Raw genomic sequence first — 19,489 nt, forward strand, 5'->3', positions numbered from 1 at the left:
ACACATAGAAAAATATATATATATCATCATCATCAGCCATAACTAGTCCACTGCTGAACAAAGGCCTCCCCCAACCTTTTCCACGAATTCCGTGACTGAGCCAATCTTTGCCACGTTTTCCCTGCAAATTTCTCTATCTCATATCTTCATCTTCTGTCTGGCCTTTTTCTGCTGCGCTTACATTCTTTAGGTGTCCAGTCCGTCAGCCTCTTACTCCATGGGTTATCCCTGATTCATGCTATATGGCCTGCCCACCTCCATTTCTGTTCTTTTATAACTTCTATAATATCTTTGACTTTAGTCTGCTCTCTTACCCAAGTTGATCTTTTCCTGTCTCTTAAAGATATTCCCAACATTGACCTTTCCAATGCTCTCTGAGAATGGATTAGTTTATTTTCCATTGATTTTGTCAGTTTCCAGGTCTCACAACCATATGTCATAGCTGGAATTATACATATACTGTATATATAATTTTTGTTTTCGAAGACTCCATCATGCTTGCATGCATCGTCCTTGGTCACCTAATGGCAGCTCTCCTTGCTGCTCGATCTGTGGCAGCCTCCCTGTTCAGTCCCTTAACCTTGAGGTCACACTCTATGACCTCATCCCAAGTCTTTTTCGGTCTACCCCTCACAACCCCACCCCCAATATTAACACTTCTCACTTTCTGCACCCAGTTATCATCCCCCATCCTCTCCATGTGCCCAAAACATCTCAGTCTACCTCTCCTCATCACAGCACCAATACACTCTAGTCCCATCCTACCTCTCAACTCTTCCAACGTAAACCCAGCCCCACCAGGTCTTTCACACAGGGATGTACTGCACATCCACCTAATCATTGTCATTTCTGTACATTTGAGACAGCGAATATCCTCTTCCTTTACTGCCCAGGTCTCACTACCATACAGTACTACACTCCAACCACATGCTGCATTCAAAGATTCCTTAGCATGTAGGGAGAGCCCTTTCAGTGTCAGGAGAGGCAACAGCTCCCTGAACTTCTTCCAACCACTTCTCACCCTAGCCACAGAGCAAGCTCCAGCCCCTCCTCCAGCACATATCATGTCTCCCAAATAACAAAACTCGTCCACACACTCAAGGGACTTTCAGCAAGTTCAATCCTTTCACGCCTGACAATTTCCATCTGCTCTTCGCGACATGCCGCACCTACATAATCAGCATTATCTCTCAGTCTGCCTCTAATACTGCTACAGCTCGTATGCACCCACTTATCACAATCACTGCAAAAGATGGAATTACTTCTCATTCCCTTGTAGCAAATTGCACATGACCACTCTTCTTTGAGAGTACCACCACCAACCCTGGATATCATCACTTTTGTTTTACAGATACTGTATATGCATTTACTCTAAAGCCCTTGTACCCCATACCATCTCTCCACTTCCTAAATCTTTCTTTTGCCTCCCTTTCATTCTCAGCAGTCAACACCAAATCATCAGCATACAACATCTCCCAGGGGAGTCCATTTCTTCTGTGAGAGGCAGACCAAATAGCCTAAGACCTGAGACAAGGTCATAGAGTGCAACCTCAGGGATAAGGGACTGAATAGGGAGGTGGCCAGAGATTGAGCAGCATGGAGGGCTGCCATTAAATGACTAAGGGTGGTATGTGCAAGTATGTAGGAGCCTTTATTAACTGTATGACACACACATAAACACACACACACAAGTATGTAGGAGCCTTTATTAACTGTATGACACACACACACACACACACACACACACACACACACACACACACACACACACACACACACACACACACACACACACACACACACACACACACACACACACACACACACACACACACACACACACACACACACACACACACACACACACACACACACACACACACACACACACACACCACTGGTAAACCCAAGTTTTCCTTTTTACAGCAATTTTTACCCATGAAATACATGCAAAGAGTTATGGTATCAGGAATATGCAGGCATGATTAGACTGATAGAAAGTGATGAAAAGAGCACAATAAGGAGGAAACACATACCACAGAAAGACCTAAGATGAGCTTGAGGAAAGGGGTTATAAAGGTAGGGGGTGGAGGAAGAGTGATCATCACGGCTTGGGATTAACTTCTTTAGTAGGGCCCCATCTTTGAATCCCCAGAGCCATCAGAAACCACAGATACTGCGTCGTCATTGTTGGTAGAAACCAGCTCAGATGCGCAATAAATTTATATCTATATCTATCTATCTCTGTCTATCTGCCTATCTATCTATCTATCTGGCTGTATATGTTTTAGGTGATAAAAGTGTGATAATTGTAGGAGTGCAGATTTTTCTTCTTGCAGTGTTAACAAAAACTGCTATAACCAAGTGTGTGATAACCAAGAAATCATATTCAATTCCTTGATTATTGACAGCTTTTATACCGTATTTTAATTTTTCTACCGCCATATAGTTATATTCAGTACAAGAGAGAGTCTGTTTAGAAACATAGTAATGAATTTCTTCCTTAGCACTACACTTAACAATATCTTGGATTTACATAACATCATTATCTGTCAGTTCATTACAAATGTACGATCCAGTCTTGGTATACATCACTTTGGTAGGTGATAAAGTAGACTCATGCTATAGTGGACTAATATGCGGAAAGCCAAGTTTGTTAAAGCTGATGGTTCAGTACTGTATATCTGAGAGTTTCCCCTTCTGAGGTGGGTTCTCAGGTATGTTTGACAATTAATAAGTGCAGTAGCATATACTAGTACAAAAATGAAAACTGTACCTGTTTTACACTTACTTATCCCATAATTGCACCCTTTGGCAAATTATTTCACATCCCTGTCACCACTTCTTCAAGACTAGTATAATATTAGTATAATTTGTTGTTAAAACTCAACAGTCATGATGGGGAGAGGGCAGTTTCAGGCCAGGGTGGAATAAAAAAGGATAGGAAATGCATGTATTATATACTGTATCCCAATAGATGGATTTACACTGCTTTTAGGCTCTGCACTGAGTTAACTGTCTTTTATCATCACTGTTGGCAAAGTACCCACTATTGTTTAATAATATCCAGCTCAACCCTGCATCATCCTTGAACATGCTTGGGGTTTCATTCACTCAGGACTTATCTTGAAAAGATTATATTGCATCTCTTGTAAAATCTGCTTCCAAGAGATTAGGTGTGCTAAGCCAACTACATACCGGTACCTTCTTTACCCTTGCACAGTTGTTGACTTTGTACACTGGTTTTATTCGCTCCTGTGTAGAGTACAACTCTTATGTGTGGGGAGGCTTCCCTCATACAGCTCTTCTCAATAGGGTGGAGTCAAAGGCTTTTCGTCTCAGCTCTCCTTCTGTTACTGACTCCCTTCAACCTCGGTTTCTTCGCCGCATTGTTGCATATTTATCTCTTTTCCATCGCCGCTTCAGTGATTGCTGCTCCTCTGAACTGTCTGCTTGCATCCCTCTACCTCTACGACGGACGAGTAGCACCCTTCTAGCAGCAAACTCTCATCCCTTTTCTGTCCAACTCTCTAATTCAGGAGTTAACCGTTATTCCCAGTCCTTCATTTATGCAACAGGTCAACTATGGAACTGTCTTCCTCTGTCAGTATTTCCTACTTCCTGTGATCTCCAGTCTTTCAAACGCAGTGTGTCCAGTCATCTCGAAATGAACGGATCTTGAATTTGGCTTTCTTTTGTATTTTTTTTGTTTTTCTTGGCAGGAACGGTTTGTGGGCCCCAGGCCTTTGGTTCCTTCTTTCTCTCATTAAAAAAAAAGAATTATCTTAGTGGAATAGAAAAAGTATATTATAGGATATTTATTGACAGAGTTAGAGAAATAACAGTGGAATTAGTTGGAGAAGAACAGTAGGTTTATGGAAGGGAAGAAGTTGTGTAGATCAGATAATCATTCTTAAATCTTTAGTGGAAAAGGTTCTAGGGAAGGGAAAGAAGTTGTATGCAACCTTCTTGGATTTGGAGAAAGCATATGACAGGGTGAAGAGACAAGGTTTTGGAAAGTCTTAAGAATATATGGAGTAGATGGGATGTTTTCATGCTGTGAAGAGTATGTATGAGGGTGCTAAGGCTGCAGTGAGTGTGGATAGTGAACTGAGTGAATCTTTCAGTTTGAAGGTTGGATTGAAACGGATGCATCATGTCTCCATGTTTGTTCAGTCTGTATATGGATGGTGTTATAAAAGAGATACAAGGTAGGGCAGTGGATGTTAGAGAGAGCAGTGTTTGGAAACTCTCTGTACTGTTGTTTGCAGATGATACTGTGTTGTTAAGTGAAGACGAAGGGGAGCTGCAAGGCTTGGTGGATGAGTTTGGGAGAGTGTGTAAGAAACAGAAGCTAAAGGTGAATATAGGGAAGAGTAAAGTTATGGTCTTTGAGAGAAGTGAAGTCAGTGAATGTACAGTGAGGTTGGATGTGAAGGAAATGGAAACTGTGATTGCGTTTAAGTACTTGGGTAGTTTGATGAGTAAGGATGGAAGTTTGGAAGGTGAAGTGCATGAAAGGGTACGACAAAGATGAAAGGTTGCTGGTTCCTTGAAAGCAATGTTAAGAAACAGGGAAGTGAGCATGGAAATGAAAAAGTCACTACATGACAGTATTGTGATACCAACTCTAACGTATGGAAGTGAAGCTTGGACATTGTTGGAGGGACAGAAGTCAAGAGTGAGAGCAATGGAAATGAGTCTCTTGAGAAGAGCATATGGAGTCACATGGAGAGACAGATTGACAAAAGAGGAAGTGAAGGAGCGTTGTGTGTGGATGTGGATGTGATAGGAAACGTGAGGAGAAACACATTAAGGTGGTTTGGCCATGTGGAGAGGCTGGAGAGTGAGAGACTGATGAGGAGAGTGTATGTGAGTGAGGTGGAGGGGGGGAGAGGGAAGGGGAGGCCAAGGATGAGATGGAGGGGGGGAGTGGAGAGGTATATGAGAAAAGGGAGTGTAAGCTGGGAGCAGGGCAGTGAAATGGCCGGGGACAGGACGACATGGAGGTGATTTGTTTGTGGCCGCCCCTTACAGGATTAAGGTGTCTGGCATTAGATTGATAGATAGAGAGACTTCAGTATTCGATAAATTGTTACGTGATGGGTTTTCATGATGTAACCCCATTGCATATGGAGGCATGATTGTATTCCCTTTTTTGGTTCACTTGAAGATACAGGAACTACCCTCTCTTGTGGCATTATCATACTGGTTGTATTGTAAGTGGCTTTGAAGAGTGGCAGTGTATTCTGCACATTACACCTTAGTATCTCCTTCTGTGTTATTGATGCAAGTTGTATTAATATTCACATGGTCAGTAACTACAGCCCATTGTTAACATGTAGATTCGTGAAATAAGTCTTTAAGAAATAGGTGTTAGAAAGACTCCTGTGCCACCTAGAATATTGCTGATAGGTCCATGCTCCAGTTGCAGTGTTTTTTTTGTTATTCTTCATAGCCCCAAGATTCATTATGGTAGTATTTATCATGTAGGTCCAAGATCATGTATCAGGTATAGCTCAGAAGAAGGAAGAGGAGGTGAGGCAGCCTTGTGGTGGTCAGTTCCCATGACCTATGACTCCTGGTAATCAGGTCACGCCAGGAGGCGCTGGCTGGTTGGCACAGTGAACCCGTCAAGTTTCCCACAATTTACTGCCTCCCTTGTTGAGCTTGAGATATTTCACAGTTTTAAGTACAGTTTTCATTGCTCACCATTCATCTCTATTCACTCTATACCTTATTACACTAATTCCAGTGTAGCATCGCTAGGAGAGTACCTTTAAAGCATCAGCATATATATTTTTGAATGATACATTTGTTTATAAAACATGTATAGCAATTGCACTACATTATGTACACTGTATTACATTGATTTTCTGAAATTATGGTAGCTAAGTAGTGCAGTATGTCATGTTTGAATGAGTACAGTAGACAGTATTTATATTTATTTATGTGTTATCAGTGTATACATAATTTAGACTGTCTTTGCAATATATGATGTAATATGTTTTGACAAGTGGATATAACTGTAACATGTAATTGTGGCATGACTTTACAGTACAGTTCTATAAGGTAATTCTGTAGTGTGAGTGGCCATGTTTACAGGTGACAGTGTTCCGTACATTGTATAATAACGTTATATATTTGTATGTGCTGTGTATGTGTGTGTGTGTGTGTGTGTGTGTGTGTGTGTGTGTGTGTGTGTGTGTGTGTATTTACCTAATTGTGGTATACAGAAAATGAGCTACACTTGTGGGATCCCGTCTCTGTTTCTCAATAAGTCAAATTTTGTGTGTGTGTGTGTGTGTGTGTGTGTGTGTGTTGGAGGGGGGGGAGCAGTTAGAGCCTGGAGCCAGTGGTAGGAACTGCCTAGCTCGCCCTGGCTCTCTCCTCACCTGTTTTCACTTTGCAGCACAGTGGTGCCTGCTAGCTCCTTGGGCTGTAGTGAGAGCAGTGGTCTTACAGAGTGTGTATAGTGTGTCGGTGCTGTAGATATCACCCTAAATGTATTGTTTTCTCCTTTTGCTGCAGATATTTGGGTATTGAGTTATTTTGTGATATTGCAAAATAATATCTGTGCTTTATTCAGAATGGAGAACTGCCATTAATAGACAGTGCATACTGTGGACTGTGGTGTTATCATGTCATTGCAGTGATTATTAAGAAAAAAAATATTTGGAGTAGTTTTTAATAAAGCTAAAGAATATATTCGAATATGACAGCAGTAGTTATTAAAGGTAAGAAAAAATATTTCAGTTAATTTTCTTAGTAACGGTCATGGCTAGGTTTTAATACTTAAATGAAGGGCCAGTTTAAAGATCTGGTGCTTAATGTGAGGAGAGCAAATGTGACTGTAAGCTGTCCACATTCCCCTAAGTTCCTAATTGTACTGTATTTTTATCTTGGTCCTTCTTACTCTAGCCTTGTCATTTGAATGGAGAATTCCAAAACAAAGTTCACTCGTACCGTATCTTTAGAGCTTCCAGTTAGGTGTTATCTTTGGTGTCTTCGTGCTACTTTAGGCATTGAAATGTCATAGAACAATAGGCAAAGGCTTGCACAAGATGTTATGTCTGGAGTAGTCATACACATATTCTAGTTTAAGAATGTCATGACACATAATGTATCCCAAACAATCTCTTTTTGGCTCAGACAATACAAGAATTTTATGAGTCGAGCATTTTAATTAACGAGCCATTTATCTAACATTATGGAAACTTCCCATGGAAAATTACTAGACAATACACACAGCCCTACCAAGCCTTATATATTCTCAGAACTCAGAGGGCATAGTCAGAAAGCCCAAGAGAATGATCGAAGACAGAAGCTAGGAAGCCAGGAGATGGGGTAGTAAGGAGGTTCGTCGTCACACTACGTTACTCTGTCTGTCCCATCTCAATATAACTGTGTACAATAAACTCCATAACCCAAGTGCGCATATAACTCACCTCACCAATGTTACGAGATAGACAGAGAAGCCATTGAGACAGAGCGGCACCTACCCTACAACAAGCTATCCAACGCCTCGAGACTTATCAACACTGGTTTTCACCTATCAACCTGATTACGCAAATACCTCCCTACTTTATCCTTTCAGCACTAGGCTGCCTCCTATTCAGCATTGAGGAAATCTCTGGTATTGTAGGGACAGATTAAAGCTGTATCTGACCTATTTTGAAAGTCTTCCAAGCTTGTTAAATTGCCTGATGGTAGCAAGAATGACATATAAAGTGATGCAGTGGATTAAGGTCATGAAACAAGAAACAAAGTGCCTTATTGGTTGCAGCAGCGATGTTACGCTGATTAATGAATCCTTGAATCCAGTGAGTTATTTGTAGTTTATTCTTGACACCATTAAGCATTTCATGCTGATTTTTGGAATAATCTACTGTATAGTAGTGAAGGGGTTAATGGAAGCTATATATAACCCTTCCAGTTTGAATAGTCTCTTCAAATCAAAATAAATAATCTAGAAATTGCGAGAGTAAACTAAGGAAATATGTCATCATAGTGAAGGGGTTAACCTAGTTGATTGAGGTATGGTAATTTGACCATGAGTGCATGAAAGAACCACAGACATAAATTAGTTTAACTCTTTCAAAACTGTGATGGCTTTTTCCCCCCCCCCCTTCTGTCTGCCAAACTGACAATTGGATGCAGTTTAAAAGAAATCTCTTGTATTAAAGAAGTTAATGAAAGTCTTATTAAATGCGTCCAGGTTAGTGTCTCTGTAACAAAATAAAATCGATGGCAGCAAGAGTATAGTATAAAACGTCGTTTTGGAATTTTGATTCTGTGTTACACAATTTTCCAAACATGTCATAAACACTCTTTGAAAGTAATACAGTGCTTTGTAATATGTATGTCTGATGTACAGTACTATACTGTACTGTGTAAAAATCCCATTTCATTTCAGTCTTTATTTGAATGCAGCATATTGAATGGTTCAGTATGTAGTTATGTGATTGTCACCATCAGTTGGTATCAGTGGCAGGTTAATTGTAATACATATCATGGTACTGTACTTGTTGACATCTACAGTAGTGGTCTTTTGGTTAGAACAACCCAGTCAGTTTAAGTGATGTCCTTGTTTTAGGACATCTTCCCTTAAATGTACTGGACTTGTTTGCCTAGTGGTGAGTCCCTATTGAGAAGGGTGTAAGAAGGACTATCTGTCACTGGTTTTTACCCGAATTGCAAGCCCAGGCAAATTGGAGCAATGAGAATATATACTACTGGTGAAAACTTTGAAAATAATCTTTTGCTGTGTTCAGATCACTAATCTCATACCACCCATGTTTACAGGGTATACATTACTCTCATGGCTTGTCCCTACCGTCCATTATAGGTCTAGCTCATATTTTCATTTTCCATGCATTTTCTTTGTACATTCTGCCTGACACTTTCATTCTTGGAGGGATAATTTTGAATAAACCTCATTGCACTCAGGCCAGCCATCCAACAACACCCAGTTTTGCAGGGTATACTTTATTTCCACAGCCTCAGCACCTGCCAAATTTCCAGCTCATCCTGTCATTCCCTTGTTCACCGTGTCTGTTCTCCTCTTACCCCCACCTTTCAGTTGACAGTTTCATGGCACTACGCAGGTTTCTTAGTTGATAAATGCACTAGTTTTTGCTTGTTGCCTCTAGGCAAATGTAAAAATGCAACAATTATATGCAGCTTTATGCTAGAATAATAACACTTTCTTGCAGAGTGTGGTGAAGCAGGAGGGTGTGAGAGTGGGTGAGGGAGAGCAACACACTTAAGCCATGGAGGCTCACTTGCTCCAGGGTCTCTGGGCTCCTGACAATCACCAGCAGCATGCTCAGGTCAGTGTGCCTTACACATATATATACAGTATATATATATATATATATATATATATATATATATATATATATATATATATATATGGAGCCTCTGTGGTACAGTGGTAGAGTGTGCGTTTCGTACACGGGTGAACCAGGGTTCGCGCCCCGCCAGGGTCATAAATTTTGGGAGTGTTCACCCGGCCACGTACTACATTGGCGGACACCAGGGGTGCTGTGGTTGAACCAGTGTCGCTTACTATAAAGTATGCTTGCACCCAGTTGGCATGCGCTGGCCGATTACACTTGGTTCACAGACTATACACGCATCCAAAGCCACTCCAACACGACAGTTACACTAACAAGCACTTCTCACCTTACATACAATCTCTGCTAGACAGCCTAAGCCACTTGGTAGAGATACATTGGCTGTATCGTCCCGACTTTGGTCGGTATAGGCCAGTCCTGCTGTGGATACTCAAACGGCTGATGATGATGATGATGATGATATATATATATATATATATATATATATATATATATATATGTACACACACACACCGCAAATTGACTTAGGACCTACATACACAGAATTGCTATGGGAGAGTTGTCTGTCTGCTTTGTGTTTTCACCTCTAACGAAGTGAATTTTTTGGGCAAGAAGTAACTGGCAACTCCTCTGGTGTTGGCAGGTGGTGGTGAAACACTTGGCACGTCAGTGCTTGCACAAAAGCGAGAGTGGGAGTACAGTACAGCAAGCTCGCCCTCAACGCATGGGTTTCGTTCCTAACGTGGCACGTTCGGCGCGAAACCGCGTAAGTTTTAACTACTCCTTATTTTGCTCCCTAGATCTCCCAAACGTGGTCCCCCACTGCCATCTGCCACTGGTAATCAATATGAAGCACCCCAAGTGGTCAGAAGGCCCATCCAATGTCACAACCCACAAACACAGCACTGCACAGCAAAACTCCGACACACAAACACCCAAACATAAGGCAACATTCCGATGCTGAAACCAGTCAGCGTCGGAATGTTGCCCCGTGCCCACGCACCTGCACGTCGAAGCCTTGCTGTGCAGCACTGTACTTGCAAGCCACAACACCAAATGAACCCTCCAACCACCCAAAGTGCCTCATATTGATCACCAATGGCAGACAACAGCAAAACACCACGCCTAGGGAGTCTAGGGAGCAAAATGGTTTCTGGACCATTCGCTGTCAAGCCAGTTCGCCGTCACAACAATAACAAGACAACATAGACTTTGATGGATCCCCCTGAAATATAGTTATTAAAGTATTGATTAATTAATAATAAGTATATTTATAAAAGTATTGATTAATTAATATATTTATAGAATGTCGGGGACTCATACAGGGTGCGAATTGTCCTGATGGGGAATCGTTCATGTTTTGACGGGGAATTGACATGATGGCGAATTGTCTTGGAACCCACCGATCGTGTGTAATCTATAACTGGTTACAAGGCTTTATTTAATGCTTTAACTTACAGGTGCATACCAGAATAGTAAGTATTTAACTTACAAATACAGTACTGTAGAAAAGCAGTACAGCAAATATTTAACAAATAAATAAAAAAGGTAATATTCTGACGCCTATCAGAAAACTGGTCATAAGACTTTATTTCTTGCTTGAACGTTATTTAATAATACTTTAACTTGCACATAAACTTACCAGAACAGTACTGTAAATATTTAACTTACAAATACAGCACTGAGGAAAAGCAGTACGGCGAATCACATCACGTGATCAAAACAAACCGTGTGTGCTGAGCTGATGTTTGAGGATTTGGCCTATCAAAAGCCTCTCTTGCGTAAATATATAGTTTTCGTAATGGTTCTTTAATCTTACGTTATCTTATACATATCCCAGCACTAATCGTGTATAATTGCGAGCGCGTTCGGCAAGAACATGTTCCGGGCGAGTTTGCTGTATATGTTTCCGTCGCTTCGAGCTTACACCTCCTTTTTTTTGTATGCATTACTGTTTGCCCTGTTATTTTCTTAGAGTCTAGTTGTCATGCCTGGAAAGTGCAGCTCAAGGGATGAGAGGGTCCGTATCATTGCGTGGAGGCAGGAGAATGTGCCTGTCAACATTATTTGTGAACGTACTGGATGCGCAAACTCGACTGTCATGAAGAGTCTTGCTGCAGTGGTCAGCCTGCCACCTGATGTCGTACCAAAGCACAAGAATGGCGGTGGAAAGAAGAGGATGACTTGCAGGGGTAAAGATACACTTCTGAAGAGGGAAGTAATCAAGAATCCTCGACTGACAGCAGCAGAATTGAAGAGAATGCATCCGCAGCTTTTACATCTCGGTTCGAACTGTCCAACACTGCATGCAGAAGGAGCTGGGTTTGCCAAGTCGCACCTCAGCCAAGAAACCACTTCTCACTAACCGCATGAAGAAGCAGCGCATTCAGTTTGCCAGGAAGTATGCACACTGGACATCGGATGAGTGGAGAAAAGTTATGTTTTCCGATGAAAGCACATTTCAAGTGTTCCAGGTGTGTTCTTCCAAGGTTCGTCACCCTGTCTCCCGTAGTCGATATGACCCTGCTTGCACGGTGCCGACTGTTAAGCAGCCATAATCAGTAATGGTATGGGGGTGTTTCTCAGGTAAAATGGGAAGGGGAGGCCTCCACTTTCTTCCTAAGAACTTGATGATGAATGATGGCAGGTACATTCATGTTCTGAATGATCATTTATTAATCTTTTTTGCTATTCATTCGTGCGACTTTTTCATGCACAATTCAGCTCCATATCACAAATCAAGAAGGGTGACAAAATGGCTTCAGGATAATCGGATTGAGGTCCTCGACTGGCTTGGCAACAATTCAGATCTAAATCAGATAGAAGACTGCTGGGCAGAGATGAAGAAAATCATGGCAGAGAAGAAGGCACCCAATCTGGACAACCTCCAGGCTGAACTTACAAATGTTTGGTGCAAAGAAATGCCCTTAGATTACTTTAGAGCTCTAAGTGATTCCATGCCAAAACACATCCAGCTGGCCCTGAAAAACAAGGGAAACATGATTTCATGTTAATGGCATTTCATGAACAAACATTGTGATATACTATGATTTCTGTGTTTTTTAATATCTTGGTGGGGGGGGGGGAGGTCCTAAGTCAATTTGCAGTAGCTATATATATATGTGTGTGTGTGTGTGTGTGTGTGTGTGTGTGTAATTTGATATTTGCTATGACATTTATAATGATATCAGTATATATGAGGCATACCAAGAGTATGCCTGTTCTTGGAATGAACAGAAGGTTCAAAATACTTATGTTTAAATGATACGTCAGTGTTGCTCTCAAAAAACTGTTTTTCAAGGTAATCATTCACACACACTGCCTGTGTACCACCTTTGAATATATTAATGGAATTCATCCATCATCAGGCAAGTTGGTCCTGACATTTAAGATGAGAGTGACCAGCCTCACTCATCCCAGAGTGACATTACATGAGCAGTAAACCCCTACCACCCCTTGGATATAAACCTGCTCAGACTCAATCTGATCGAAGCATGTTAATTACCCACTAAACTGCCAGGCACCATAATTTGGTTGTATGGTTACCACCTAGCATAGTAAATGGTTTCCTGGTATACAGGAAACCATTTGGCCTGTCACTCATTGTAGGGTCACCCTTAGGCAGAAGGAAGAGGAAAGAGTGAAAGAAAGAAAGACAGAAGAGGGAGTGTAAAGTCACCCGTAGGTAGAAGGAAGAGGAAAGAATGAAGGAAAGAACAACAGAAGAAGGAAGGAAGGAAGAGAGGAAAGGGCAAACACCAAAAGCAGCACTACATCAAGTGAGTGGATGTATTGCTGCTTTGGGTGTCTCATTATGAAAAACTATGTTGTAAGTACTGTTTTATCCATTTCTTTCAGTGACGTTGGATCTTTTACCGGTTGTAGATTAGGGCAAGGTGGTTTCACACTTTCAAAAAGGGGGATAGGATTTAGAATTATGGAAGGGAAATGTGAAGTGGAATAGAAGAGAGTACTCGGTGGAATGGCTCATTTTAATTTACATGTGATTAAATGCTGGATATGTATACAGTAGTTTGGTTTTCATGTTGTTGGCAGGCATTGGAGTACCTGCAGCAGCTACGTGAAAGCACAGATGGCTGGCAGCTGTGTGGGGCCACCCTCACCTCCGGTGGCCCACAGCTTGACGACAAGGTCAAGTTTGTGTGTTTACAGGTGTGTTAGAATTGTCCTAGTTTGTATGTTTGTTGATTTCTCACAGGATGCAGAAATATTTTTAAGCTGGTTGAAACTTGTGTAGTGTTACACAGATAAATGTAATTTAGTCATTAGTTTTGTGTAATGGAACATTAGAGGTTAATCTGTATACCTGTCTATCTGTTGCCAGATGCCTTAATCATGTGAGGGGTGGCCACAAACAAATCACCTCCAAGTCCTTATTTGTCACTGTTTCTCTCCAGGTAACTTCATATGCTCCTCTCAGATAACTCATTTCCATTGCTCTGACTCTTTTTTTTTTTTTTTTTTTTTTAGTGTCCTTCCAACAATGTCCAAACTTTTCTTCCTTACATTAGAGTTGGTATCACAGTATTACCATTCATTTGTTCACTGATCATCTAATCCAGTGTTGCCCCATGAGGAGCGTAGGAACCCAGGGGTAGGTAAGTCGGTCCTGACATTTAAGATGAGAGTGACTAGACTTGCTCACTATTACATGAGCACTAAACCCCAACCATCCCTTGGATATAAACCTGCACCAGCTCCACCTGATGGGAGCACCTTAATTACCCACTAAACCACCAGGTGCCAAAATTTGGTTATATGGTTACAATCCAGTGTAGTAAATGATTTCCTGGTGTACAGGAAACTGTTTGGCTTGTCACTCAGTGTAGAGCTACCCGTAGACAAATGGAAGGGGAAAGAATGACGGAAAGAAAGTCATAAGAGGAAGGAAGGAATGAAGGAAGGAAGAGAGGAAAGGGCAGGCACCCGAGGACAACACTACATTGAGTGAGTGGATGATGAGCACCCCCACCTGCCACAGTATCTACCATGCAGGTTTATAATTATCAGAAGCCTCAAAATATTTTTAATGTGGAAGAAACTTGAGAAGTTTGTGTGTGAGTGTGTGTGTGTGTGTGTGTGTGTGTATGTGTGTGTGTGTGTGTATGTGTGTGTGTGTGTGTGTGTGTGTTTAAGTTGGGGATGTTTTAATTAGCAGAATGCAAATGCTTAGGGAGTGTCAGAATGTTTGTATCATATGTGAGATTTTACAGAAAAGTAGTTTTTAACATCATCGTCATCAACTGCAGTTTTTATGTTGAATAATTAGCTATACAGACTACACATTTTCTCGGCAGAGTTATTCTTGTGTAAGGATTTTAATGATTGCCTTAAGTTTTTGTGTTGCATCTATTGTGATGCATCTTGCTGCTAACTTAACCCTCACATGACTGAAATTTTGGTGCAGATTCCAATCTCTCATTACCATCAACACGGATGGCATCCAACTGAAATCAACCGCTTGCTACTAAATGACGCAGGTTGCATCCAATGAAATAAGTTGATATGTCTGTTCTATAAAAGCTTTTGCTAGTCTTGTTTACACCACCAACATGAAGTACAAGTATTCAGGAGTATTAGCAAAAAAGAGATAATGAGGTATACTCGATTTTTTTCCAGCTGATGATCCACTTTTGTGAATGTGGCACCTGCGCACTCCAGCTGCGTGATTGGTTGGTTTCAGTTTCATACCAGAAGCATCATATTTACAAAAAACAATTGTACCTTACAGTATATTCCAATTCTCATAACTGCTGTTTTGCATTGTCATTGTACTATACAAACAGACATGAAACAAGTATGTATATGTGTTTCACCCAAACGTTTAATGAATTTGAGGAAGTTGAATTTGAACTGAATTATTTATTGTTGTAAAAGGTATAGAGTTGTTGCATCTCCCTATATTTTTTTTAAAAAATAAATGCATTTGGCAGGGTAAGTGCAAACAAAAGGTATCTTAATACTTTGGCACTTGTTACATTAGACAATAGTGCCATTCTAAGTAAATTAGTTTTATCAGTGGTAAAGTGGTGGAAGCAGGAAGGCGAATGGAACAGTCGCTGCAGAGGAGGGGGAGTGGGGACATGAGAGACAGCCAGGTGGGAAGAACAAGTTGTGTCATCTCGCAAGATGTCAAACTTTATTATCGATCACACCTACTCCATTGCTTCGATACCTTCGTCTATATTATCCGTAAGTATATATATTTATTTATTTATTAGAGATGCAACAAGTCTGTACCTTTTACAACAATAAATACTTCATTTCAAATCCAACTTCCCCAAATTCACTGTTCGTTTGGGTGAAGCACAGATACATGCTCGTTTCATGTGTGTTTGTATAGTACAATGACAATGCAAAACAGCATTTATGAGAATTGGAATATAAGGTATAATTGTTTTTTGTGAATAGGATACTTCAGGTCTGAAACTGAGACCAACCAATCATGCGGCAGGAGTGTGCAGGCGCCACAATCACGAAAGTGGATCTAGCTGGAAAAAAACCTAGTATAATAATACAGTAATTTCATACCATCCAGACAAAATGCTTGCATCCGTTTGGAAATTTTGTTCGCACAAAAAATTTCTGCTTGGATTGGCGGGAATAGCCCGGTGGCACCGCCGTGTCAGGGTGGTTAGTTTACCCGGGCCTATGTCTGCCAGACACCTCCCTCGCTCACTTTCAGTTCCCACGTGGCACTGTAAACAGTTGTTATAGAGGTACACATGGTGGTTTTTGTGATTGTTCCATACCTGCTTCTGGCTTTGCTATTCCTTTCATGCCTCTTCTTAGGGTGTGTGATGATGGCCCCTTCACCAGGGAAAGGGAAGAGGGAAGTGCTGGCTCTTTAAAAGCAGGAGATCCTGGGTAAGATTGATGCCGGATGGTCGACTCATGGGTGTTGACATTGATTTTATTCTAGCCTATTGTACTGTACCATGATTTTATTCTATTTTACCATGATTTTATTCCATTTTATCATTATGTTTTGTGTGCTCACTGCATTTTTAGGTCTGTTTGAGCAGATAGAGTAGTGTTATACAACAGCAACAAGTGTTGTATGATGCACTGTAGTGGCCTTTTACACTGGCGTTCAGAGTTAGGTTATGTACGAATGGGGGTCAGGGGAGAAGTCCACTATCCAGACAGAACCACTACCCGGGCATGCCTTGGCTCTATTATGTCGGATATTATAGGGATTACTGTAAATGGGCAGCAGTGCTTTAGTGGACATTTGTGCTAGGAGGGGGTTGGTGATAGCCAATACCCTCTTCAGGCACAAAATGATCCGTGGGTATATGTGGTGAGTAATGAGAAGGGTGGGTGGTGAACGGAATGAATGGAAGGCAATGATTGATTATGTGTGCGTGGACGACAAGATGACAAGGTGTGTAATGGACGCAAGAGTATATGGAGGTTGGGGGAGTAGACTTTCTGACCACCACTTGATGGTCAGAATGAAGGTCCAGATGAAATGGAGAAATAGAAGAAGGGAAGGACAGGAGGAAGTAGTTCTTACAAGTAGGGTGGAAAGGTTACAAGAGGATGGAAAAAAGGCAGGATATAAGAGGGAAGTGGAGGAGCAATTGCATAAATATGGATTAGAGCACATGGGGGACGTGGAAGGTGTGTGTAAGATATTCACAGGAGAAATCTGTGCAGCATGTGAGGTGGTGTGTGGGGTGAAGAGAAGACGAAAGGGGGTGCAAGGTGGAATGAAGAGGTGAGAGAGGGTGTGGCACAAAAGAAGAAAGCATATAGTGAGTGGATGAAAAACGAGCGTGGAAGAAGTTGAGAGATGGAAGGGGGAGTTATATGTAGAGAGGAATAAAGAGGTGAAAAGATTAGTAAGAGAGAGCATAAGAAGAAAGTGGATGAGGAATTTGAAAGGAATTTGAGTGTAAAGTGGAGGGAATGTAAGAAAATGTTCTGGAAAGAGGTGAAGAGAGTTAGACAGGGTGTCAAAGAATTTAGTTGAGGATTGAAAGATAAAAATGGTAGATTACTAGTGCAGAAGGGAGAAAAATGAGCAGATGGGGAGAACACTTTAAGGAATTGTTGAACATAGAGAATGAAAGTAATGCGAGTGTAAGTGGCTGGGGAATGGCTGGGAGACAGAGGGATGTGAGAAGAGGGGAAGAAATCAGTAGGATGGAAGTTGTGGAAGCGATGAAGAAAGTTAAAATGGTGAAAGCCTCAGGAATTGATGGAGTATGTGGTGAAATGCTGAAGCATGGGGGAGAGATAGTAGTAGAATGGACGTGGAAGATGTGCAGATTGGCCTGGGAGGAAGGTAGAGTTCCAGAGGATTGGAAGTCAGGTATAATTATTCCCTTGTACAAAGGAAAGAGGGAAAAAGAAGTATGTGGTAATCATAGGGGTATTAGTCTTCTTAGTGTAATAGGAAAAGTATATGGTAGGATATTTATGGACAGAGTTAGGGAAAGAACAGAGGAATTAGTTGGAGAAAAACAGGGAGGTTTTAGGAAGGGAAGAGGTTGTGTAGATCAGAAATTCATTTTTAGATCTTTAGTGGAAAAGTTTCTAAAGATGGGAAAGTTGTATGTGGCCTTCATGGATTTGGAGAAGGCATATGACGGTGGATAGAGAAGGATTGTGGAAAGTATTAAGAATATATGGAGTTGATGGGAAGTTGTTGAATGCCATGAAGAGTCTGTATGAGGGTGCTAAGACTGCAATACATGTTGATGGTGAACTGAGTGAATTTTTCTGTTTGAAGGTTGGATTGAAACAGCAATGTGTCATGTCTCCATTGTTGTTCAGTGTGTATATGGATGGGGTTATAAAAGAGATACAAGGTAGGGCAGTGGATGTTGGAGTGGCCCTAGTGAGAGAGGGCAGTGTTTGGAAACTCCCTGTACTATTGTTTGCAGATGATACTGTGTTATTAAGTGAAGACGAAGGGGAGCTGCAAGGCTTGGTGAATGAGTTTGGGAGAGTGTGTAAGAAACGGTATCTAAAGATGAATGTAGGGAAAAGTAAAGTTGTGGTCTTCGAGAGAAGTGAAGTCAGTGAATGTACAGTGAGGTTGGATGAGAAGGAAATGGAAAATGTGTGTGTGTTTAAGTACTTGGGTAATGTGATGAGTAAGGATGGAAATTTAGAGGGTGAAGTGTTTGAAAGGGTACAACAGGAAAGAAAGATTGCTAGTTCCTTGAAAGCAGTGATAGGAAACAGGGAAGTGAGCATGGAAATGAAAAAGTTATTACATGACAGTATTGTGATACAAACACTAACGTATGGAAGTGAAGCTTGGATCTTGTTGGAGGGACAGAAGTCAAGAGTGAGAGCAGTGGAAATGAGGTACTTGAGAGGAGCATGTGGAGTCACATGGAGAGACAGGTTGGCAAATGATGAAGTGAAGGAGCGTTGTGGTGTTGATGTGGATGTGATAGGAAGCGTTAGGAGAAACATATTAAGGTGGTTTGGCCATATGGAGAGGCTGGAGAGTGAGAGACTGATGAGGAGAGTGTATGTGAGTAAAGTGGAGGGGGGAGGGAGGGGAAGGCCAAGGATGAGATGGAGGGATGGAGAGGTATATGAGAGAGGGTGTGTCGTGCCCTCCACTCTCTACTTACCCTTGGTATGTTTCGTACTCAGTCTCGCCAAGTACGGTGAATGGCTGCCACTAATGAGTATTGGTAGCGTGTGGCAGTAGCAGTGGAGAGTGTGGAGACAAGCCCAGAAGGGACCTGTAACCTCGTAGGTTAGGGCAACAAGATATTAAATACCCCTTTCTGCCCCAGACTCCCTCCTTGACTTCCCAAAAATTAACAGTTCCACACTAAGGTTACAAAACACAGAAACAATTTTTACTTTACTTTTTAACAATCTGCTACAAAGTGTTACACAACTTCAGAACAAATTACACAGTTATAACATTAACTTACTATCCCGAGTTTCATCTCGACACAAGGGAAATATCAATCACTTATTTACGACTTGACAGCAAGCAAGTACTTGACTTGATAGCCATATAAGGCTTCAGTCTACTTATTAAAGACTAGACAACCATCTTTGAGTGACAGAGGTTCACTTAAACGTTATAGTTCTTACTCTAAGTTAACTCTATTACTTAATTAGTATTC

General features: G+C 41.3%; 1 protein-coding gene across 1 annotated transcript in view; it reads left to right on the top strand.

Annotated features, from left to right (window-relative positions):
* Nucleotides 1-9,272: 9,272 nt before the first annotated feature.
* The window catches only part of LOC145404584 (exportin-T-like), a 78,168-nt gene continuing 67,951 nt past the window's right edge, over nt 9,273-19,489 (top strand). The window contains exons 1-2 of the mRNA XM_080276134.1: nt 9,273-9,332; nt 13,416-13,532. Coding sequence (XP_080132260.1) covers nt 9,273-9,332; nt 13,416-13,532 — 177 coding nt within the window. The remainder of the gene's footprint in view (nt 9,333-13,415; nt 13,533-19,489) is intronic.

The sequence above is a fragment of the Coenobita brevimanus genome, chromosome 1, assembly GCF_032717465.1.
Source record: "Coenobita brevimanus isolate Jiangsu-jjx chromosome 1, ASM3271746v2, whole genome shotgun sequence".
Lineage (NCBI taxonomy): Eukaryota > Metazoa > Arthropoda > Malacostraca > Decapoda > Coenobitidae > Coenobita > Coenobita brevimanus.